The 25,656-nt window shown below is 42.3% G+C and overlaps 2 protein-coding genes across 11 annotated transcripts in view; both read left to right on the plus strand.

The window, feature by feature from the left end:
* The window catches only part of mbnl2 (muscleblind-like splicing regulator 2), a 57,309-nt gene extending 44,293 nt beyond the window's left edge, over positions 1 to 13,016 (plus strand). For 3 of the 10 annotated variants that reach the window (XM_076303578.1, XM_076303576.1, XM_076303577.1), the window contains exons 6-9: positions 1,311 to 1,364; positions 1,873 to 2,026; positions 3,539 to 3,574; positions 8,637 to 13,016. In XM_076303578.1, coding sequence (XP_076159693.1) covers positions 1,311 to 1,364; positions 1,873 to 2,026; positions 3,539 to 3,574; positions 8,637 to 8,758 — 366 coding nt within the window. In that variant the 3' untranslated portion in view covers positions 8,759 to 13,016. Of the gene's footprint in view, positions 1 to 1,310; positions 1,365 to 1,872; positions 2,027 to 3,538; positions 3,575 to 4,542; positions 4,638 to 8,636 lie in introns of all 10 variants that reach the window. The other 7 variants (XM_076303579.1, XM_076303581.1, XM_076303584.1 and 4 more) reach the window with 7 other exon arrangements.
* A 2,738-nt stretch (positions 13,017 to 15,754) lies between these two features.
* LOC143142589 (ras-related protein Rap-2a-like) lies at positions 15,755 to 25,585 on the plus strand. Its single transcript, XM_076303587.1, has 2 exons — positions 15,755 to 16,574; positions 23,924 to 25,585. The coding sequence occupies exons 1-2, from the start codon at positions 16,261 to 16,263 to the stop codon at positions 24,159 to 24,161; spliced, it is 552 nt and encodes a 183-aa protein (XP_076159702.1). The 5' UTR covers positions 15,755 to 16,260; the 3' UTR covers positions 24,162 to 25,585.
* The last annotated feature ends 71 nt before the right edge of the window (positions 25,586 to 25,656 follow it).

Genomic DNA, 25,656 nt, shown 5'->3' on the forward strand with positions numbered 1-25,656 from the left:
GTGGCATCCTTATTAGCTGGCCTTTTGAAACCTTTAACTTTTACCAGATTTACCTCACTTTTAGTTTAGCTGTCCAGCTGTAGATATTGACAGCTAACAATCCAAACGTTTCTGAACTGACATTAAATGGATTGTTGGAACAAGCCTTTCCTTTTTGTTTCCTGTTCTACGGTAAATAATCCACTTAAACTGCCTACTATTTGCATAGTTCATGTAGGTAATGTGTCTTTTTGAAGCAGATAGCAGGGTTCCAACAGGTCATGGAATTTCTTGGAATATCATGGAATTTGGGAAAGTCTATTCCAGACACGGGGAGTCAGGGAATGGTATAATTTTTGGGTCAAAGTCATGGAATATCAGGGAATTTTGTTGTAGCAGTTTAAAATTTACGTGCCAAAATACATTCATACAAATATATGTCAGTGCAGAATTGGTGTATAGCTTATTAGCTTTACTGCTTGCTTGAGTAGTTGTGGTTAGCCCAACTTTATTTAATGCCCATTTATTTTTCTTCTGCTCTAAAAAAGTTAAAAATTCTTGAACGCTACGCAGTTGCTCTGAAATATCAGGACGGTATATTGCATTATTCATTATATAGTAGGTCATGGAAATTCAGATTTTTGTCAGGGAAAGTCAGTGTCAGGTCACGTTTGTGTAACGCCAATTAAAGGCTGAAAGAAAAGGCTTGCACTCTGCTCTTACAGTAGGAGTTAGCACCCACTGGGCTGAAGTCAGCTTACATTTCAACAAACACACCAAAATACAGCCTCTCAAGAATCACTGGATGAGCCTCTACATTCTCACCTCCCTCCCTCAAATTTAAAAAAGAAAATCATAGAATGCCTGCGCATTCATGTCTGTTCAGCCAATGTTACCGTCCTTATGTCTGTTAAGTATATTTACCATGAATATACAGTAGTAGACTTTTGATTAATGCGTAAGTTCCTTTAAGTTTTACTGAACTAATGACATTCAATCCCACTAAAGAGTTGACCTTACATGTACATTCAAAGTCTTAATTTCTTATGCTTTTTTAACAAGGGTACAGTAGATGCTTTTTGCTTTCATACTAATTCAAAACTTAGCGATGTTTCTTGAAAAAAGCAGTTTTTTTGTTTATGTGCATGCCTATTGTTTTCTGTATGTGGTATATTGCATTCAGATTATTTTTGTTTTTGTTTTTCCTTCTCACCTACCCACAATGCAATGCTGTCCCCATGATGCACCTCTGCTTGCTGTTACCTGTATGTTAATACGCTTGAATCCCATTGGCCCACTGCCATCATGTGCTCGCTGCCTGCTATTAAAAGACTCAGTCGACTGCCAAAGCAATGAAGCGACCCCTCGAGGCAACTGTAGATCTGGTACTTTCACCTTTCACCTTTTGCTTTGCATGTAGCTTTTTAATGTACTGTAGCCACTCACAGAATTTAATTTGGTTTCTTTTTTTCCATAGTTAATCAATAAAGAGTCACCCAGTAATGATTGATTTTCCTTAGCCAAGTAGCATAGTAGACTATACCAAAACAGACTTTAACATAAGTTAAAGACCTTCTTGAAAACGGAGAATCAAATTTTAGATTTTACATTATACATTATACATTACAAGTGCCTTGCTAAATATTGTGTGTAGTTTTGTCATTGTCCAGTGATTTATATGGTCATAAAATCTGTGAATCATTTTGATATTGTTGTGTGAGTGTCTGTATATTTGTTTGTGTGCATGCATACAACAGCTAAACAGTGTTACGTGTGGCCCTGTGGATGTAAGTGTGAGTGTGTTTGTGTCTGTTTGTGTGTGTGAGTGTAGAGAAAACGAGTCTGGGTCTTAGAGGGTCTAATCTGCCCTGTCCTCTTTGTCTGCTCCTCCAGGCCTTCCCTCATAGCATGTTGCAGCCCCTACCAAAGAGACCAGCCCTAGAGAAGAGCAATGGGGCCAGCACCCTCTTCAACCCCAGCGTCTTGCACTACCAGCAGGCTCTGGCTAATGCACAGCTCCAGCAGCCTACCACTTTCTTTCCCACAGGTATGCCCTCTTGAACACGCATACACACACACATACACACACATTCACATTCACATACACATTCACATACACATACACACACATACACCTGCATCAGACCAGAGTCTTTCATATAACTGCTAGCTTTCGTTTTAGATTCACTCCATTCTCTTCCACAAGCTTTTGCATGCACTTTAATACCTTTGCTAACCCTTGGGTCCCCAAACCTGAGATGATCAAGCTTGACAACAACACACATAAGCCCCCCTTCCAACCCAACCTCCTCTTCTTCTTAACGGAAAGTATAGACTTATGTTCTCATCAGTCAGTTCTCATCTGAAAGAATTCACTAGTGCTGTAAAAGTCAGCCCAACAGCAATATCAGTACAGCAAGGGGTTATAGTAGTTCCCCTGAGCGTAAAGTCTGACATGTGTTCTTCGTTCAGCTACAGGGAGTGATTTGTCAGTGAGGCAGAATGAGCTGTGATAAGGAATTCTGTGCGACTCCTGCAATTTTCCACCCCCTGCTAATCTCAGTGCATCTTCTCAATGTCGTACCGGCACTCCCTAAACTTTGATCCGAATCTATGCGCTCTTGCAGATAAAAGCAGGAGTCATCGCCAGGTGTTAGGCAAGGCAGAGCCTTCTGTGCTTTGATCAGCATTGTTAAACCCGGTAATAATATAGTGGATGATGACTCATATTGCAGTATAATTACTAGGTATGCACTTTGGCTTTTAACGCCTACTTATAATCTCCTAGGTCTGCCATTTCAGTGTTTCCTGTGATAGAGAGTGAACATATCATCTTCACTAATGTCTGTTTTACAGTAACTACATATAGAAATTAGATGGCCCCTAGAAAAGTAGTCAACCATTCAACCACACAAACAGTGGTTTAGATTGCAACTCTTGTCATAGTTTGTAAAGTGTCATTCATCCATTTTATCTTAAGTCGTAGTGTATAGTGTAGTTACCCAGCCTCATACAGCTTTAGTTCGTCTGATCCTCAGTGACCTCCCCGCCTTTATCTCTAACCCTTGAGTTATGCTCCCCATTATAATTCCCTCATCCACTAAACTGCACTCCACACCACAGTGCATCCTTCGCTCAGCCCGGCCTGCTCTACTAGTTCCCCTCGTCTCCTCTCAGTTATCATGGCATGGCTTACTGTGTAGTTTCTTTCTCACCCCCTTCCCTGTGCCTCACCTCTAAAAAAACACCATACCATTCCACCGCAGCTCTACTGACATCAGGCATTCCGCTGTTCGCTGTTCTTAAAGGAACCTCTGACATCACGTCTCCGACCAACTGCACGGCCCCCATGTGTCTTTTAAAAAGCAATTAACCAAACGAAAGCAAAGCAACAGAAACGAGACAAAACAAACAAAAAAACAAAGCAAAACAAATGATTTGTGTGTATGTGTGTGTGTGCATGCTGATTGTGGACTCTCTGACTAGTCTGTCTGTCTAACGGGTTTTTCTCCCTTCCCTTATTAACCTACCTATCTACTCTTCACTGCATGGCGCACAGGGTCAGTCTTGTGCATGACTCCTCATAGCAGCCTTGGTAGGTGCTTTTCCTTTCTCATTGTTATTGTTTTGCACCATTTTGACAGTTGGCCAGGGGTTTGGGGTGGGTCACTGTGAGACTTTACTGCTGTGGGCTATGGGCAATGGGCTACTGTGTTCCCTTGGGTGATTTTAAATGTGATGATGAATGGTAGTGTTTACTAGTGTAAAAGCTGACTGGTGGGGAGAGGGGATCCTGGTTTAGTTTTCTATGCATGTGTGCAACACATTTGTTGAAATTTCCTTTTTCTGTGGTGTTTAGCTCACCTGTTGGAAACCCCAACCTTTCAAAGTAATCAGTTGTGGGGAACATTGTTATTTTTTGTGATTGACATTGACATTAGGTTGATGATAAGTGATGTTGAGTATCAGTATCAGTTCCTTGCAGTTTTTCTTTTAATCTGATCATCTGTGTGTGAGACCACAAGAGTAATACGCTAGCTGACCAGGTGTTGGATATTGTCTTTTTGTTGTGCCTTGTTGATTAGGAAATTTGAATCAGTTTCCCAGAGAAGTAACCCAAAGTAGCCATCAGCAAATTGCTGTCTAAACACTTAATGTAATTTTAGTTCAGTAATCAGCACAAAGTTAGCTCAATGAGTTAGCCAGGAAGCAGTGTGTGCTCTGCCAGCTTCTCTGGGAAAAACTGATTGTGGTGATAAAATTTCCTTATTTGTGATTGTAATCAGCTTTTTCCTCTTTTTTATTTTTCTCCCATGCTTTTTTGCTTTGCATCGTGATCGCATGCCATCTGCTGGTCTAACCCAATGATGGCTTGCTGCTCTATAATATTCACCATTAAAAAAAAAAAAAAAAACATCAACCAACAACACCCTCTCCATTCCCAACACTCCATCCCAACCCAACCCCCCCCCCTCCAAAAAAAAAAAAAAAAATCTGTCACCATGGTTACCATAATGCTCCACCTACCTGTTCATTGCTTCCATGGTTCCCTTCCTGAAAAAGTACCCATGATGTACAGTGCTACGCCTGCTACTGTCTCTGCAGCAACAACTCCTGCCACAAGTGTCCCCTACGCAGCAACAGCACCAGCCAATCAGGTTTGCTCCTTTTAAAAGCTTTCTTTCATAAATCCCGAGCTCCAAATAAGCACTCCAGCACCACAAATTGAATTGCAAGCGAGCCTTGGTCTCCATGGTGATCGCTGACCTGTTTTACTCACTCCATCCGAGTCTCGGTGTAGCTGTGCCTAGCTAGCACACACACACACAATCACACACATTAATTTTGTGTGCTAATGGATTAAAAAATGAAGTGTGTGTTCCATGATTGGCCGAACACTAAAGTGCTTATTCAGAGCTCACCCATTGGCAAATAGTAGTTGTGTTGCATTATTTCCTTCTTTGTTTTTTTTTTGTTTGTTTGTTTTCGCATGGTCTTAGTTTTTTATGTCAAGTTGTTCTTCATCTGCAGTAGGAAAGTGTATAACTGGTATTAAAATTGAAAAAAAAAGACACAATTCCAGCCAACCTGTCCTATTCTTTTTCTTACTTAAGATCATACTCTCTCCTACACACACACACACACACACACACACACACACACACACACACACACACACACACACACAGGCACACACTCACAGGTTATCAGGTTTCCCCGCTATATGCTTTTGGTCCACACCTTTTGCCTTCCCCAGAATTGGTGGCATGTTTTTGTCTTTCTCACACTAGGTCGCTCGTGTCTGGTGCAGTCAGGGGTGGGGGGGGGGGTTGGGTTAAGGATTACAGAACCAAAGCACTCAAGGAAGCAGTCGATACCGTCCACTTCAGCGTTGCTATTAGTGCACCCAGAAGCAGGAAGGACGCTGCCTAGTCTCCTCTTCCGGAAAGGACTAAAAATGGCACTCGATCCCATGAATAGATGGCAGAGCCCTCACCGCCCTGCCCCAGCAGACAGGAAGGCGCAGGGCAGAGGAGGTTCACAGAGGGCAGTGGGGGCAGGGGTTGTTGTGGTGGTGTGTGTTGGGGGTTTGTTCCTGACGTTATTGTGAAAACGGTGGCCGCCAAGACCCCACAATTACAATGTCCAGACCAGCAACAGAGTGTCAATCAAGCTATGCCATCCGTTTACTCATTAACCTCTATTATGCTGATGACGTACGCCTTACTTTTGACCTTCCATGTCGCCTTTCCTGCCATGGGCTCTAGAACCAGGGGAACGTTTCCAGCTGTTTACATTAGCACTCTGTTTTTCATACTGACCCCTTTATCTAATTTATGATTAGATTTTCAAATTCATTTGGTATGAATAAAAGGGTAGAGTGTGTTATGGGAATTCTGTTCAGACAAACCCTCGTTTATGTCCCCTGATCATTATTAGCTGGGTGTGTCTGTACACACTAATGACAACGGTGGAAAGTTATGCGGTAGGGTCCAATGACAGATAAGTAACTGAACAGTCGTTCCCTGGAAACACGGCATACTTGGGTTTTTTTTTTTACAAATGGGGTCGTGTAAGGACCAGGAGATTGTCTGGCTCTCGCTCCTACGAACCATTAAGAATTGCCTTTTCCTGAGGGAGGCTCTGGGCTTCCTGTTGATTTCAAGGCAGCAGTAGGCCATAGTGCTGCATTCATTTGGGCAGATGAAAAAGTGCTGGCATTGCAAAGGTTTGTTTCTTATCTGTTGATGAGGCATGGAGGATAAGATGGCACCTACGCATGGCTGACACACTGAAAATGTAGAATCTCTCATACACCTCATATTTTGTCACTATGTAGTCATACACACACAGAGAGTGCTAACAAAACCAAAGCCGTGGGTTTAATTCTGAACTCACCCACCGATAACAGATGCTTGCACAGTATTGTTGAGAGGAAAACCAGCTGTAATAGATTTGTATGTTTCACAAATGGAAACTTGATCTTTAACCCCTACTCTTAGTTGGAGCGAGCTTTTTGGACAATTTTTCATATCCAAAGTAAACATCTAAAAATATCATGATATTGAACTGAGGTCGTGCAACTTGATACTACTTGATACTAAGTGGGCCCTCTTCCCACTTTAATGTCTTTTACAACAACCCCTCTGTTCCAGTGTGATTTTAAATAAATACAAATAGAACCCCTGACATGATGATGGTATAATTTCTACTGCTATAACCATCATACAGCAAAAACAATAAGCCTGTGGCTGCATCCCCGTCATCCTGTGGTTGTGTCGAGTCATTCAGAATCGAACGTCAGGTCTGAGACCCTGCTCTGTCATAGTGCGGGTGGCATGGCGCTTGTTTGGCATCCCTGGAGGGCTCTGGGCAGATTTTGTAACAAGGTCGTGCTGAGCTTAGTCCCTTCCCTCACCCTGGCCTCGTCCCCTCCCCTCCTCCCCTCGCGGCGTCTAGACGGCCAATCCCAGACGGGCAGGCGGCTGATGCCATCACTGCCGCCACCACTGCCCCCGCTGGCAGCTGAGTCACTGCTCCTGCGAATAATTTAGCGCACTGGTTTAATTATGCAGAGAGGGAGAGGGTGGTGCTGAGGGGCACTGGTTGAATTTGACATGCAGGAGGCACAAACAAACCCCGGCCTACCGATCTACCATCTCATCCTCCATGGCCGCTCCTCTCCCCCCCGCACAGCATACACAGATTACTGTATTTATTTGCAACCTGGACTTTTACATGGGCACCACCTACCTTATAGAGATCATTCTTGAGAGCCTCAACAATGTTTGTTTGCCTCTCTGAGATGAGCCGGTGGAGGTTTTTGAGCTGGGTTATTCTGTAAGACAGGCCGTCTGTCAGTGTACTGAAAAGTGATATCAAAAGAAGAAGGCCCAGACGTTCTTTCACCCTGCTTATTTTATTCAAGGCCACGCTTGGCCATGATAGAGGTACAATGCCGCACATTCCCCATCATTCAAAGTGTAAAAACAGATTCTTTAGAAAGGATGGAGTCCTGCCCTGTCTCTTGTGTTGTAATAGCTCCGCCAACTGGTTGTAAGAGATTACTACATGCTTCACACTGGATGAAGTTAGAATAATTTAAAGATTTTCGTATTGACAACATAGTGTGCCCTGGAGGTATCCGTTTCCAGAAGCTAAACAGTTACTTCTCCCAGCTTTCGAAGTACCCTGAAACAACTTGCCACTCTATTAGGTGCATTTCCGTTTTGTCCAATAATTCTTAACCTATGAGGTTATGAGGTTAAACATCCATAATCACCATTTTACTCAGAGCAGACAATGAGTCAGTTTGATGTCAGATTACACCTAGTGTTTAATGCAGCAACTCCATCTTTTTCCCCTTTATGTTATTGTTCTCAGGCCCCTGCATGCCTACTTCTCTTTGCTTCCTTCGTTCTGACTTCAGAGGGTGCAGCCTAACTGTCCTGTAGCTCTGTTGCCCCCTTGTGGTCGCTGGCCTTCACTACATCACCACTCACCTTCACTGCATCATCGCCTGCCTCATTGGCTTCGCTTTGCTGGCCTAGCTTCGCTCTCACTTGGTTTATATCCATCTTGTGTGCCCTGCATGTCATTTAGCTCAGTGTAGCAACTAATTTGGCTCAGTTTTGACCTTTTTAGCATACATTGGAGTATGACCATGGAATGTTTCAAGTTACTAGCTGAAGATTTGCTCTGTTCTCTCCACCCATGGTCAAATGCCCCCAACTTCTCCCCTACTAACAAGGATGCCTCAGTGCTGCCATGAGGTGTTCCTTGCACTAAATCTTGCATTTTGACTAGGACTTCTCTATGGATCCATGTGATCATCCCATTCTCCATAACCTCATCATGCACTTATCATCCCATGGTACTCTACACAGAAATGCAGTTTGCATCCCATACATTTAAACACTACTCTATGTACCTCAAGTTTCACCAACCCATGTTTGTGCCTGCTCTCTTGTGACTTTGTATACAATGCTAAGGACAGAAATAAATTATGTGTGTGCGTGTGTGTGTGCGTGTGTGTGTGTGTGTGTGTGTGTCACATCAGGTGGGTGTGAGGGACATGTAAGAGATGTCTATGAATATAAGGTGTAGACTGATCCACCCACTCTTTCTTGTTCTGTCTTCTCTCATCCCTCAAACAGATCATCCTGAAATAGGCCACAGGGGAACTGTGTGTCAAGAAGCTGCACTACGAAGCCCAAAACAGTCCATCTGTAAATACTACTACCCCACACCAGTAGAGCTACAGCAACATGCATGTTAAAACTATAAAAAACTACACTACCAATCAAATCTGATACTTATACCATGTGAAGTGCTGATGTAATATATACAGTGTAAATCTTCTGCTAGGAAAAAAAGATCTACATACAGACATTGAAATGATGCCATTTGACTTTGACAAAGAAGAGTTGAAGAAAACAAATATGTATAGCACATGTGTTTTCAAGGCGGAAGCAACAATTTTATTTAAATGGTTGTTCCTTCGTCAGATTACGTGAAACCTTTTCATATTTGTTTAGATCTGAAAATCAAACTCTGCACAATGTTCATCCTAGGGAAAAGATTTTAAAAATGTCTTATTTGCACTGTTCTAAAAGATAATAGTGCTTAATATTAAGTGTTTAATTGTTCTGAGTGGGAATAGTCACAGAAAAGTCCCTCTAAAGCATGTCTTAGAAACTCGCCGATCGGGCTTGCCTATTGTTTGTTTTCCAGGCATGAGGGATTGCTTCATTTATCTTTTCCCTCCCTCTTACCCATTTTACTCATTTGACAAACAGAAACATGAATGTCAACCAGCTGTACTGTTTTTGTTATTATTATTTTTTATTTTTTTTATTTTGGTGACCAGCTGTAGTTTTTCTGTCCTCTGAGAATGTGCTCCCCTTGCCAAACCTCCTGGATGACAACATCTTTCTCTCATTGTGTCTCTGGACCTGCTTGACAAACCTCAACAGTGGGAAAATTAACATTCATTTTTCCATGCAGACATTCTAGTCAATATGAACAAAAAAAATTATAATATTGAGAGATTTATTCTGGAAAGAAACATGCACACTGGCTACCGATGTGCCATAATCTGGATTCTGTCTGTGACTCCGAAAAGGACTGTTTTTTTCTGTTCCAGCATTTTTTGATTGTTTGTTTGCCTGAATTGTTTTGGCCATTTGGAGGCAAGATGATTACTTGCATGTGTGTGCATATATATGTGTACGTTTGTGTGTGAGGGAGAGACTGTGTGTGTGTATGTGTGTGTGCGTGTGCGTGTGTGTGTGTGTGTCTGTGTTTGTGTCTTTGTGCATCAAGGGTGAAAGTGAGGATAAAAAAAACAGCAGCCATCGGGTACTTACCTGTGGCTTCTATTCTGTGCCAAGGGCTTATACCAAGCTGTAAAACTGCTGAGACAGACACACATACACACGTGCACACACACACAGTGTAAGCCTTGTGTATCCTATAGGCACATTTCTGTCCATTAAGTCCAGTCTAAAGGAGCACTTATACCAATCAGAGAAGTTGGATGAGAAACCAGAGGAGATGGAAGGGGGCACCAGATACAAGTGCTTAGGCTCCCAATGGGGCAGGAGTCTGTTTTGTTTTTTGTTTTTGTTTTGTCCAGCTTTATCAAGGACTATCTGTACGGAGGGCTATCTGTGACTGACTACTGCCAGTGTGCTCTCACCTGGAATCCTGTTTTATTTGACAAACAGTAGAAAAGTGCCTAAACAAATAATCTTTCACACAGCAGACATCTTGAGAAGATGCTGGTGTCTGGGAAGGAAGGAGAGAGAGAACTCCTCCACAAATACGCACACATACACACACACACACACTTTGGAGTTGTGAGTCCCCCTAATAGTTTGACAAATAAGAACATTTTTAAAAACAAATTGAGAGAAAAATCTAATGGTTAAACACATTTCATGCACAAACAACAGTGTTTAAGTCTGTTTCACCATGTTATGATGCATCAGTTAACACCATGTGTACTTTTCACCAGAAAATAACTTGACAGTTGGGGCAGAATGTTTAGTAATGATTGATAATGTACTCTTTGTTTTGTAGTATTGATTATTTTTGTAGTCCATACTGGAAAAAAGTAATTGAGTGGGAAACACAAGAAATATATTGTGATGTAATTCACTGTCTGTAATATGTATATATCTGTGTGTATTCATTGTCATTTCAATATACTCGCGATGAACACGTTAAGTGTCACGCAAATGACAACCACAAAGCTCATTTAAGTCAGGACTATCACCGGGCTCGGCGTGTCTGTGTTTAAGCCAGGGTAAAGTCCTACTCTTGTCAAATTAGTGTCCATTTTATTATCTGGTATATTTTACTATTTCTCTACTACAGACTGTATTTTACTTTACAGCAGTAGAATGGAGGAGGAAGTACACGCAGCCTTCTATTTCCCTTTCTCTCATGTGTGGCTATGTATGTGGGTGTGTACGGAAAAGTGTGTGTGTGTTTGTTTGGGTAAAGAGTATGTGAGGGTGTCTTGCATGCATGCATGCATGTGTATATATGTGCACATGCCTGGGCACATGTTGGTGTGATTAAAGACAAAAAAATCTAATCGGAATCATGATGTATTTTCATGGTGCTTTGATGAACACAGACAATCCACAGACTTCTTTGGTTCCATAAAATTAAGGCACTGGTCTTAGTTTCTTTTTTTGTTGTTTTTCTTTTTTCTCTCATTTAGTTTTCTTCACAAAAGTTACAGTTTTAATGTAATTTTTGATGTGGAAAGTCATTTAAGTATATTTTAATTTCATTTATTTTGTTTGTTTTGTTAAATAATAGTTCTAGAACAATGTTGTAACCTATATTTTAAAATGAATGTAATTTATTAAGCTGTGCTTACCTCTGCATGGTTGGTCCCTCAACTGGCTCTTCGTGGAGGGTCAGTTTTGTCAGAGAGAAGCAGATAAAGAGGGTGAAGTCTTGACTCTCTCTGCCTGCTTCTCTCCTTTTCAGCAACAGTGGACAATGCATTGCAGTGAAGGCAAGGCTTTGGAATTGCTTGTATTATGTAAAACTACAACAACAAAAAAAAGAAAACAAAAAAAATGTTTATTGTATAGGTAACATTTTACCAAAAAAATATAGAAAAAAAAATACTTTACACTGTAGTATAATAGTTATTTCATAACAATATTAAGTTGTTGCTGTGGCAACCTAAAGTTGCAATGACTAAATTTCGGTATTTTTGTAAATGTTTGTTCCGTTCATTTTTTTAGAACACAGTACATTAGATTGTGATGCAGATATGGGATAATTTCCTGTTATGTTGAGATTGTATACCTTTTTTTTTTTCAGTAGGATTTATCAGACTTTGTCAGTGTAAGTTTTAAGATATGATAGGAAGTACTTGCCAATTGTATGTAGTGTGAAATAACTTAAGAAATTAGTCCACCAACAATATAGTTGAGCCATAATCTATTCAGCTGTTCCCCATTTTACATGATTGACTAAAGGAACTCCTGGCGTTATGAAATGTCAGTGATAATATATAGAGTGAAACAAATATTGCACTTTGTTCCCATGTTAAAAAAACAAACAAATTGATGCTCATTGGGTATGGTATGGCAACGTTACAATATGATGCAGGTTATTCATTGCTCATGACAATATAGAATATAATATTCAACAAGCATCTTGCATGACATCATCACTTCAAATTAGAGGTTAATTTACTTAAAAGGACAGTAACATTAGAAAATATAATGATATATTGAATGTGTGTTGTACTAAAATATATAGAGATATATTATTTTACAAAGACTATGCTCATCATACACAATTCTGTAAACCCCAGGTTTGGATGTGCTGCACCCAAATCAAATAGAAATGTTATGACAAGTCCTACTTTAGTTATTAAGACAGACTGATGGTGTAAGTTTAAAAGAAGCACTTTCTGACCAGTTTGATTGACTGAGCAGACACAGCTTATCCAAACACCTTGCCTTACCTTAAGTCCACTGTTCTTAAGATTTTATATTTAACAGCTCTTAAATGTAAAAGGTTGAACTGAACCAGTCTTTTTTTGTTGTTATATTTGGAGGGAGGGGCGGGTTGGGGAGAAGGCAAAAAAAAGAAACCATGTTTTTCTGTTGTGAGGCCAAAAGGATTAACTGATTTCCGAGACTCATGTGGTTGAGTCTCCTTTTCATTTGTTGTTAAAATTGTCATTGAGAATTTGGTGGCCATCCTGTGCCATAATTGGTTTTTACCTGAGGGGTGTTTATGTTACTCAATTTTAATCATAAATGCAGTTGCCCATCTGAATCACCAAACAAAGACAAGAAAGACAAAATGATAACGAAACCAACTCCTTGGATAACAATACTTTTTGTGTAATCATTTCAAAACCATTATTTGTGCATATATATATATATATATATATATATATATTATGTGCTATTTTATGTTCTATAGTCAAATGTTTTTGGTTCAAGTTAAATAGTGTAAAATTTATTGAAAGAAATAAAAATATAAGGATTTCATTTGTCTCCTGAGTCTTTTTTTTATAAGAGAACTGAGGATTAAATGCATATTACCAAGGATTTAAATTAGTGACGGATCATTATCAGCTTTGTATCACTGGGCTGACCTCTAGTGGTGTGTGTATGTATGAATGTATGTGCTGAGTTGTAGCAAAGTCCTTTAAGGCAAGTCCTTCCACTCGGCGGCCATATTGCAATGCTTTTTGGGCACTTATCGGGCATCTATTTCGGCAGAAATGCGCATGCGCAAGGCTTCACGACACCAGTATTGCTCCAGCGGCGAGATCACAACACATGATTGGCACGATGTCTTCACAACACACCACATTATTGGCTCAATGTATTCACAATACAGCACATGATTGGCTCAGTGTATTCACATGTCGACATTTTGCCGCTAAAGGGGTGTGATATGCGTAGACAACTGCCATATTGGCGTTACAAACTAACCCCATGCATTTCTATGGAGGATTTTTTGAGTGCTATGTCTCCTCATTAGAAAGTCTCTGGTTGTAGTAATGTTTTCCATTTAGTGGAATGTACTTTTTAGGTACTATTTACAAATGAGTTTCTCCCTTACCTGAATCTGGTCCATAAAGTACTCTAGATATTTAGTTGGCTCAGGCAACTGGTCCAGCAATAGAGTAACTCAGCTCATCACCACTGGTAGTGGCGTTTAGCTCAAACAGAACATGATACAAATGTCTACATTCTGTGAACGCTTGACAAGTGGAACAGCCTTTCGGACTTAGATTGCACATTATTTGCATAGTATTTAAATATAGCCCATACACACCACAACAGGGTCACAATGTCAAATGTACAGTGCTGGACATTAGTAAAAACTGCTGTCTCTGACAAAATGCACACATTGGCCACACTCTAAAGCTTGCACTGCTACCATTACATTATACCAACCATTTGGTTTCAAAGAAAAGGGTTGTTGATGTTGTGTGTGTAATTTATCTGGAGACCCCAACCCTGGGGAGAGTTGCAACACTGAACAAGGACGGTTGCAAAAATATATACATTTAACTACCCAGATAGCAAAATCAGATTGGCAGATAGGGGACCGCTGGTGGTATGCCGTTGTACCACCATCTCTTTAAATTTAACATGTCATGAATATTAAGAAAAGTTAATAAAATTATACGTGGAGTATAACTAAACAAATGAAAAAGATTTTAGACCAATAGTGTCAAAATATTGGCCAATTTGTCTGCAACCCGCCAGAGAACAGATGAGCAAAATGCCAGCGGACCGCCAGCTATGCCCCCAATGCGCCGACAGCGGTCCGCCAGCCTCTTGCTATCTGGGTATGTTTTGCTTTTTGTCTGTAAGCAGTATTTTGAAAATATGCATTGTTATAGGCTAAGGTAGGGTTTCTCAAAGTTTTGATTGGTGAGGGCCAATTCAGGAACCCAACATTAACTGAGGGCCGCCAAAGGGGCGGGGGGAGAAAAAGAAAAGAAAAAAAAACCTGGAAAAAAAATGTCATTCTAATGACCAGGTTGCATCTCAGCAGTTTATATTTATTGCATTAAACACATTTTAATTCATAACTGAGGCTAAACCTGGCAAAACTGGAAAATGTGCAATGCACAGACAATCCCTGGGGTTCTCTACCCTCAACAGACAAATTTGGGATATAACTGTTCTGGTTGCAGTCCATTTCAAGTACAAACTTATTTAGAACAGTCTCAGTGTACCTTGCTTCTTATCAGCATAGGCCTTATTCAGGGCCAATTCCAGCTACCAAAGCACCACAGGAAAACCTGATGGCCACTAAACGGAGATTCATTCTTTTTAAAGCACACAGTACAGTTGTACAGTTTTAACAGTTTTACAGATGTTATCAGATGTTATCGCGGGCCGCCAGAAATGTTTCCGCGGGCCTCCATTGGCCCCCGGGCCGCACTTTGAGAACCTATGGGCTAAGGCTACTATATCATGCAATATTATTGTTTTAATTTTTACATCTGTCATGTTTATGGTTTCCTCAGCTGTCTGTCTGGGCCCACAATGAGCCTTGGTGGGTGTCCTAGGGCCAATCTGAGGACATCACGAAAACCGTACGTTTAAATAAATAAAAGTACAGATAGATTAAATAATAATTGTACTTTAATCAAATTTGCCTATTTTTAGCTGGAATGTGAAGAAATATCCTACAGTTGCTCTATTTTGATATGGCTTGGGGAAAGTTGGAGACACCTTTTTTGCAACCATCACTTTTATAATTATATTTATTTGATTTCATACATGCCATCACTCTTGACGACATCATGTGGCAGATAGATGCAGCAACTTGACACATACAAACTGAGTCTTGGTTAATTTACACAACCAGCAATGAATTATGTCATCACTCGGATGAACCCAGCCCTGGCGTGATCTATTTCAGGTGGCGGTACCATGTTACCATGGGAACAGCATCCGGGATGATACTCCCCTCCTGCTTGGCCACATTCCTGAGCGACAGCTTGCATTGGTTACAGTTCAGAGGATGTCAGCAGCTCGTCCACAGAGGCAAGAGACTTTTAAAGCGGAAATCCAACCCACTGGAATCACGCTGGCCTTAAGAGCACACCAGAGCTGTGGGCGAGGCTTACAGCAAATACTCGAGCCTATTGGAGTTTATATACATCTATTATGTGGGAATATACCCAGGCCTATCCAACTCACTGGTACGGAAGCCGACTGGAGACCTTGTCGTAGAGGAAGTGTTTATTTTTTCGACTTTAGGGGAGAAACTGCTGAATTGAACCAGCTTAAGGTTTTTTGGAGAACGTTGGAGAGTCCGCTGAATTTTCAGAGGAGCGCAGCTCATCTAGCGGCAGCAAGTTTATGTCTTTATTTCATCTTAATGTGGTGATCTGGCATTGTCAATTAAATGTAGTTTGTCAGTGTGTCACGCTTTTGTACATTTTATTGTCCATGACCGTGCGCCGTAGCCTACTTAAGCATCTGACAGATTTCTCTCCGGATCAGTTCTGCTAGCCAATTTCTGCAATGAAGTCCAGCCGTTGCCGACGGATCTTTGTGTTCTGCTTATTTATTTTCTGCAGCTGAATAATTGCTAAGCTATAACCAGCCATGCCCGAGCCTCTATTGTCTCATTACAGGATGGAATGCAAGTTTTGCGTTGCACTGCGCCACACTATTCGGTTTTATACATGCCCGGCGTTGCTCGTTGGCTGTTAGCGTTTGCTCTTTTTAATTTGACATTAAACGCACCAAGAGAGCAATGCGTGAGTATAAAGTAGTGGTCCTCGGGAGCGGTGGAGTCGGGAAGTCCGCTCTGACGGTACAGTTTGTCACCGGAACATTCATCGAGAAGTACGACCCGACAATCGAGGATTTTTACCGCAAGGAGATAGAGGTGGATTCCTCCCCCTCTGTGCTGGAGATCCTTGACACAGCTGGAACGGAGCAGTTTGCCTCTATGCGGGACCTCTACATCAAAAACGGCCAGGGCTTCATACTAGTATACAGCCTTGTCAACCAGCAGAGCTTCCAAGACATCAAGCCAATGAGAGATCAAATAATCAGAGTGAAAAGGTGAGTTAACTGAAGTGGGCAAACGCCAAGGTGTATCACGACACAAGTGGGCAAACACCAAGGTGTATCACGACACTCTACTGTATTCGTGATATACTGTAATGAGCCTGTAAGGTACCAAAGAAGGTGTTTTGCAATAATTACTGCATCGTCCAACGCACTAGCCTATATGCTTCAGGTGACTGGTGTGTCTGTATCCCAGCCAAAAACTTAATGGAAAGCATGACCCTTCATGCAGACCCCTCAGACATTTTTTTAAGTCAGTGCGTTCATTTGCCCTCATCAGATTATGTCTGCAGACCTAACATTGTGTGTGTGTGTGTGTGTGTGTGTGTGTGTGTGTGTGTGAGAGAGAGAGAGAGAGAGAGAGAGGGAGGGGGGACTGTGTTTATTCACTGGAAAGGTATGGGGAAAAGCGCAATTGTGCATAGATGAGCTAGGTGGCAGGTGTATAGGCCTATTAGGTCCGAGTGCCATTCATCATTACGGTGATGGAGATGCCTATCATCGTTGAACTTTCTGAGACCTTTAAGCTCATAATTATAACCACTTTCCACTCATGCCATTTTGGGAGCTCCAAGAGTGCAAGTCATATGGAGCACATGTAGATCCAGATGTGCGCTGTAGTCACCTGAATCTGTTCAGCATTCTGGGTTTTTTTTTTCCACCGCTGCCTGTTTTGAGTCCAGATAAAGAATCGGAACGTCTGGAAGAGCGCTGTCAGGTCCACATTCCTCTCCTGGTAGACATTTACCAGCAGCACCACGTGCCTGATGGCTTTCCCGTGCTTTGAGTTTTCTGTGAGGCCTGAAATAAAGCATTCCCTGGGTCCGGCATCTGGAGTTTGGAATGCCCAACAAGAGAGGATCACGTCACTATTGCGTGGTGTCCTCATTCCTTTCAGGGTAATGCCTGAAATGGCTAATTCTAACTTACTACCTCCTCCCTCGCCCTCTCTGTCTGTCTCTGTGATGGAGTTGTAGGCGGTGTGAACTGTACATCTATAGATAGACATAGAGCTTGACGTGGTAGTACTGTATTGAATTTTACATCTCAGCCCAGTGGAGGCCAACACAGTGTGTGTGTGTGTGTGTGTGTGTGTGTGTGTGTGTGTTTGTGTGTGTGTGTGTGTGTGTGTGTGTGTGTTTTAGGATAAAACAGTCCTAATTCAGGTTGATCACAGTGTTCAGTGAGCAAGGTGCAACATTTTTTACATTGATTCCGAAGCATAAAGTGTAGCCCCCAATAAGATGTTCTGAAATAAAAAACCTGTGACTTAAAAGTGTTTTGATAACTTTTACCTCTTCACATCTGAATTTTACAGATTACAACCATCAACACTATAACCTACAGCATTACTATAGTCTGTGTCACCTTTAGCTTGCTGTGGCAAATATGCACTGAATGTGCAGTTATGTGCAGCTTGTGCAGAACTGAGTGTGCACTCTAAACACATGGCACTTGTTTAAAAGGTAAAGGAGTTTCCTGACCTGTTACCTGATGTCTTTATGTTCTCATGAGCTCTTCTTTCTACTTTGTAGGACTTAATGCTGAGGGGTTAAAAAGAGATCCTCAGCTATAGATAAAAAGTATGTAGTATATTCATTTAGCATGTTGCGTGCCAGAACTTGTAAAAGAGAATATAGTCCCCTGGCAGATGTAGGTGATGTCTAGGTGTGTTTTTTCACGTATAGAACAAATAGCCTGAATTTACTGCTGATGCAGCGAGCAGTAATGCGCCACATTGAGTTTTGCCCACTCACCAAAATGTAATGGGATTTCGTTTAGTCGCGTGCCAGAGAAACATCAGGGCTGCATTAGCGCTATAACCTAAAGCCACAGACCACTCTTGGCAGGGAAGTCATGGGAATGGGAAATGGAGGGGGGATCCAAGTGTGAGGTCATCTGCGCTAGATCCCAGTTCGTCGGTAACCCCCCCACCCCCACCCACCTTCCTCCACCACCACCACCATCCCCTTGTAGAGTAGAGGAAGGAGATGGGCTTGTACTCCCCTGGATTGGCTTGCATTACTCATATTGCCAGTGTTTTTCTAAAGCTACTAATGGAACAGGTTAAGGTTAATGTAAGTTGCTAAAGGTTTTATTATTCCTTTAGTCATGTATCTTTTAAAAGACTTGCAGTAATGTAGCTATGTAGCTGACTATTCTTTATTTGTAGATTGCATGCATTTTCTTTTCTTTAACTCAAGAGGGCTCTTAAATATTAACCGGCAGCTGTCCTCATTATGTAAGACACTTGTGTACAATGCCAATATGCCACTCCAGTGACCTTTAAGAGATGATTAAGTGCCACTTTTGACCTATAGATGCACGATAAGGCAGCAAAAACAAGTACTAAACAAAGTTAATATCAGAGAAGTTAAAAATAGAGTTGATGACTGAGACCATTCTGGTTGCAGGGCTCAGCTGAGGATGACAAGCTGAAATGTGTCATGGGAGACTTAGCCTCCTGGCCATGGAGCTGGGATGGGAATACTTGGATTGTCTTGCTGTGCAAACAGAGGAAATGAATTGATTCGCAGAAGAAAAGTGTACACACATTCACTCATTTATGAGTGTGGGGAAAAACACAGTCAGATGCACCAAAGCTAATTATTCCAAATGCGTTTAGTTCCTCTGTAGAGGGTGTAGATACATACAGCCGCACTGCCGTTAATTCCCAATTTTTTCTCAAGCTCACTCCTTCCTCCATCTGTTTTATTTCCCTGGAAATCGTTGTTGTTGTTGTCATTGTTGTTGTTGTTGTTGTTGTTGAGTCTATCAACAAACTCCTTTTTTGTGCCATTTTCCCCCCACACGCCCGGAGATCTTGGCATTTACGTGGCATTGTTTTTTCTGTGGTGGACCGGTGGGCGGTGTGAACTGCAGCCTGACTCCATATGCGGTGGGACTGATACAGAGCCCATACTCAACCAACCACTCAGTGGCGTTGTGGACATCTCTCCCTCTCCCCCAAATCAACGCAAAACGGGCCGACGCTGTGCTCCACGTGTGCTGTGTGAAGAGATCATATTCTCTAGGATGTCTGTTGTGATTTTGGGCTGTTTGTGGGAATTAAACCAGATGGTGCTGGAGAAGATGACATTACATATTGAATGGAATAGAGGAGGACACTGCACACATGGTGTAGAGGAACTGTAGCAGCAGTCCTGTGAAATGAGTAGAAAGGAGGCAAGCAGGAAGGGTATTGGTTACTGTTGCGAGTGATTATATTTCAGTTAGGATACTGGGGAGAGCTGTATGCAAACTGTCCCCCAAGATGCTGTACGATCAGTAGTCTCCACAAGCTCATAGCAAATTGGAATTTTTAATTGAGATATTTACTGTGCAGTAATAATAGGTTTGTAAAATTAGTATTTTACTTGTCTCTCTTGGTTCCAGAAAGAAACTTTGTGGAGCTTTTCTGCTGTTTTGCCTTTTTACAGCTGATTTGTTCAGTTTTCTCTTTGTTCCTTTTTAATACATACATTTTGTGCCTAAACTCCCCCAACGCCACTCCCTCACAGTGGGAGTTACCCCCTGCCAACATTTACCACCCGAAACACCAATCCCAGCATGCTTTTTGTTTAGGGACACCACATCTGGTTTTGATGCTTCTGAGTTGGAGGGGGGGTTGGTGGGATGCTAACGAGCATCCATGTCCGCGCGCTCACTGCTGCTGCGTTGGAGAGGAGAGGAGAGGACGGTCGGCCGAGCTGAGCACTGGCGAAAGAGCAGCGCAGCACTATGGGAGGGGGCAGAGGAGAGGAGAGGATGTGGGGGGGGTGGGGGGGTGGGAGGAGAGTGGCTGGGGGGTTATTGTGTTGTGGAGAGTGCATGTCAAGGCTTAATTAGTGTAATTGCAGCGCACTGTACAATGGGGCTTGGAGGTGGTTGGAGCAGCTTCACGCTGTTTGTGGCTTATGGCAGCAGAGTGAAGACGCGACGCATACACGCCACGGTGTATATACTGGCCTCTGTGTGCACACAGTGCTGGATATCTGGACAGGCATAAGAAATTAAAATTTTGATTCATCCATGAATCGGTATGCCTCAAACTTGTGGGAACTTAATAGGTATCAGACAACTCACATATGTGTTTCAGAGTAAGTGTGACTAAATAGTGAAGAGAAAACAGTGAGTGGGAAGCCTAGTGTGTTAGGCGTGTTTGTGAAATCTAAGAGTTTTCATTAAGCAAGGAGCATCCATGCTTCTCTATAACTAGAAACTATTCTGCATTTTTAAACTGCACTTTACACTATATCAGGGCCAGTAGCAGAGTGACTATTAGATTAGACTCTTGTATAAGAACCAAGTGTTTGCAACGCTAACAGCTGAAAAAACAATCTAATGCATTTACGACCAGGCAGCAGCATGACTTGGCAGCAAATACAATATACATCAGAAATGTCGAACAAATACAAAAATATATATTCCACATATTTACAAGAACATATTTACAAAACAGAGTTGTTTATGATCTGTTAGTCATTTGTCGATGACATATTCAGTTGATTTAAACACTTCCCTTTTCAACACTCCTGCTTTGATTTGCCATCAAATATTACTCCTGAATTGGCCATCTAGCCGCTTGCTCTGCAAGGCCCTACATCGTGGTATTGGTGATGTCCCTCTATCGGCAATCCCTGATTCCACTCCCGTCCTGGACAGTGCACTCCTGCATCCAAAAGAGCAACCATGTTGGGATTAGTCATTCTCCCCCATGTGCCTATTTGTGGAGCTGTGCTCCCCCCTGCCTGCCACTGATCTCCTGTCTCTGCCTCCAGGTGACATTTCGTCTGTGTAGCACTTCTCTCCCACACACTTCACACCTCGCCGGCAGGAGACTTCCAGAGCGCCCGCGCTTCATTCCGTGCGTGTAAAGCCCGGCTCCGCGGTCTGTCCGAGGGGGTTGGGGTTGGGGAAATGGTGGGGGGGTTGATGGCATCCCATGATTCACTTTGATGACAACACGCTGGGTTCTGGTTGGCTCCAGTATGCAGTCTTGCTACAAGGATGTTTGGTTGTGACAAAGGAATTTATCTTCTTACGGAGATTTGCAGCTAGCAATTTCTTTCATTTAAAAGTCAAGAGCAAGAGTCCCATTCTGCATTCAACATTGCTGATTCAAGGTATATGTGTATAATAATGTGGAATGTTAATGTAACGTTAAAGAATGGGTAATGTAGGGAAGGATAATGGTGCCTGATGCTCAGTCTAACACAACACTGCATGTGTAAAGAGGAAAGCTCCACCACATGGGTCTTAATTGAACTTAGCCAGTGAGTTGAAATGCATCAATCTTATGGCACTGTACTACAGCTAACTCTCCCTGAACAGCCCTCTTCCTCCACCAGTCTCCCACACAATGGGGTGTCACGGCCAGATCATCACTCATGGGAGGCAGTGGCCGTGGCGCCGCCGGGGATGATCCAGCTCTCCTTAATGAGACTAATCGCCCAGTGATAGTTTCTCCTTCATTCTCCTCAGTCCATTCATCTAGTTTTTGCAGGCGTGACGGCCATAATTCTGCCCCTCTTCTCCTCTCTTTTGTATCAGCCCCCCCCCTACACACACACACACACACACACACACACACACACACACTCCAGTGATGATGACTCAGCTTGTCTGTGTTCCCGGGACCACGCTCCAACAGATCTAACCCCTCTACACACTCTCTCTCTCCCTCTCTCACACACACACACACACACACATACACACACACACACACACACACACACACACACACACACACACACACACACACACACACACACACACACACACACTCCCCTGCACTTCTGGCCCTCTCCGCCACAAACAGACCCCCCCACCCCACCCCCTCCTGACAGATCAATATCTGTGATTTGGAGTAGGTTGGGCTGTGATTAATGGCTATTGAGAGGCGAGGTTGCCTATTATTGGATGTCCAGGACCTTTACGGCCCCTAGAAACCACTGATTAGACCCTGGACCTCAGACGTGCGGAATTGGAGAATAAATTCCTGTGCCAGTTTTCTTTTTTCTCTCTCTCTCTCTCTCTTTTCAATTTTAAGGCTCTTGCGACAGATTCTCAGGGACACTCAGACATGGCTCAACTCTCTGTGGGTACGGCATCATGTGCTGGGCTATCTAGCAGGGGCCGGCCCTGAGAATAGTCTCCATGGTTGATTGTTTATACAGCAGCCCGTGCCAGTTAGGCACAATCCCAGTAGCAGATGTGCAGACGAGCTCGAGACGGGACGCAAAGCAGGGCCATTTCAGCCTATTAGAGCCCTCCCTGACAAACCCTTAATTTTATTCCACTTGGCAGGAGAGGGGTGGAAGCCAAAAGTAGGGTGATGAAACCACAGTGTCAGTAAATGTATGTCGACAGAAGGAAAAAACCCTGACGCTAGCTGAATCCATAATGGCTAGCTGGCTAATGGCCCAGAGTTGGCCCACCTCTGCACCGAAGCCTCTTGACCAGGAAGCATTAAGTTCCTGAGCAGCGGCTGGTAAATTAATGCACAAAGAGAATATACGCTGTCTTGTCTTCCACAATGCAGCCCATTGCACAGCAGGATGAACAAGGAAGGCACTTGGCATTAAATTATGCATGCATCCATTGCATGTGTGTGCCCAGAATGCTTGAGAGAGCATCCTGTATACATCTGATAAAGTTTGTCAGCCACAAGTCAAAGAGGCGCTGGCAAACGTGTCAGGGGCTTTCAGGATATTTGGTTTGCATGATGGCACTTGCTTAAAGGTTAAGTGTGTCCTTGTCAGAAAAGGTGTGGATGAAAAATCAAATGCAGCTTGAGCTATCAAGGCCACCTCAGTCTTTATGAGCTGGCCATAGAAGTATTTTACTGCCCTGACAAAAACCAGAGTGGTTGGTATATTACATTTACTACACCATGTCTGTAAAATCAGTTGACCAAGTGCAGGTTCAGGTATGCACAGGATTGGCCTGGTCCCCAATTATATTAGAGATGACAGTGTTTGGCAAATGGATTTATCTAATGCAATTTATTCACATATCATACACATTGCAACCTAATTGATTGTGCATGCAATACAAAAAATGCTATTTAGATAGCAATATTGATGTGGGGAACAGAGGAATAGATAAATAGTTCAAATATATCTTATTAAAACCACTGTCCAATGTGTTCTGCTTATAAAAACAAATGTATCAGATATATAGTCATGATAGCCTGTGGTTTTTGGTTCTTGGAGTTATTGCCACAGTTGTCATGCAGGACACTACTCTCATATATGTTCCTGTAAGAAAGAAGCAACCATGTTTGTGTCATTAACCTCCAGTTTTCCTTGACCTGCTTTTTTCATCTGTGTTTGGGTCAGGTATGAGAGAGTGCCGGTGATCCTGGTGGGGAACAAGGTGGACCTGGACAACGAGCGGGAGGTGTCGTCAAGCGAGGGCCAGGCACTGGCCGAGGAGTGGGGCTGCCCCTTCATGGAGACCTCGGCCAAAAGCAAGACCATGGTGGACGAACTGTTTGCCGAGATTGTCAGGCAGATGGACTACGCCTCTCTGCCGGACAAGGAGGACCCGTGCTGTTCTTCCTGCAATATACAATAGCTCTCCTCCCCTCATCTGCAGGGTCTAGGGTTATGCTGATAAGCGTGGAGGAGAGGGTGACCTTTTTTTTTGAATCACCATTAAAGAAATCACATTCCATCAAATGACACAAGACCAGACAAGAGTGTTGCAATTGCCTTGCGATCTCAACAGAGATGGAGAGAGAGAGAGAAAGAGAGAGAGAGAGAGAGAGAGAGAGAGAGAGATAGAGAGTGCAAGAATTGCTGTTGGTTGTCACTTGCAAAGTTTACTCCATAGATGCACGTCAGCCGCAGCAATGTTCCGTCTGATTTCTCACCCTTTCATTTTGATGTTTGAAATGAAGCCAAGCGGTCAAAGCAAATAACTCACATGAATTGGGTCAATAATATGCCCGATCATGAGACCATTGTTTCTCCTGCCCCTGTTGGTTTTGCCACTTGACCTATAAATTGGTTAGTATCATCCAGTGTTAATTACAGAAACTCTGTCTTGTGCCATTCGAGCCCTGTGAGGTTGACGTCCAGTTCCGTCACCCCAGTGACAGTGACATCTTAGGGATTGTGAAGTCCAGTCTTATCCAAAAGGTTGGTGAGTGACTTTGAGTGGTTTTGAGTGCTGGGTGTCACCGAGGAGGACCATTCAAGGCCCAATAAAGTGCTCAGGGGCATTTACTAAAACTCATCAGGGAATCAAGCTGAATGCTGGAATGAGCTTGATTAGATACAATCAAAAAAAGTCAAAATGGACTTTGAGATCTAAACCTGTGGAGGTATTGGGGTGGTTGCAATCCCGAGTAGAGCCATTGTTCTATCCAATTGTTGAGAATGTGAAACATATATTTTCCTTTCCTCACTTGTGTTGAACCGGAATAAGTGAATAATGAAAACGAAAGACATGCCCTCTTTACATTTTCTAAAGAGTGTCGGTGGAAGTTGAATCCAATTTGTTTTCAAGGTGAATGTTTCGTTTTGATCACTGTTTTGCTATTTGATATCAATAGTGTAAGACATGTTTCAAAAATAGTTACATTCAAATGGCAACTCTCAAGAACACTCCACCTGTGTGTGTTTATCCTGGTTTTACCATGACAAATCAGAATAATGCAAGATGAATTGTATTGATTAAATAGAACACAGTTGTGTATATTTTTTATGGAAAATGTTAAATGTAAGAGGATTTATCAAATAATGTGCATGGCTAATGTGGAAATCACATTGTTTTCTGTTCAGGTTTGTTTTGTTTTATTTCGTAGGTGTCCATTACATAATGTGGATTATTCCAACGAATCTACACTTTTGACTCCGATGTTGAGGCCTGCGTCTACATTACCATGTGGATATATGGTTGCCTTTTAACCCACGCCATTGTTATCATTTTGTTTATTTTGTATTTTTATGCAAAGATCATCACTTAGAAAAAAATATTTGTTTTAACAACACAATAAAAACATCCTCAATTCCACTCTAGACATCAGTCTTTCTATGTGGCTCAGGTAACGGACCTCACAGTATGT

The sequence above is a fragment of the Alosa pseudoharengus genome, unplaced genomic scaffold (genome assembly GCF_046254945.1).
Source record: "Alosa pseudoharengus isolate Yale_2024_CS ecotype anadromous, Long Island Sound unplaced genomic scaffold, YU_APseudo_1.1 YU_APseudo_1.1_scf_24, whole genome shotgun sequence".
In the NCBI taxonomy this organism is placed as follows: Eukaryota; Metazoa; Chordata; class Actinopteri; order Clupeiformes; family Clupeidae; genus Alosa; species Alosa pseudoharengus.

What these genes read in the sequence shown, in the direction of transcription:
- LOC143142589 (XM_076303587.1), top strand. Translation starts at nt 16,261, where the DNA reads ATGCGTGAGTATAAAGTAGTGGTCCTCGGGAGCGGTGGAGTCGGGAAG. An exon ending in CAAATAATCAGAGTGAAAAG is followed by an intron (nt 16,575 to 23,923) that starts GTGAGTTAACTG and finishes TGTTTGGGTCAG; the next exon opens with GTATGAGAGAGTGCCGGTGA.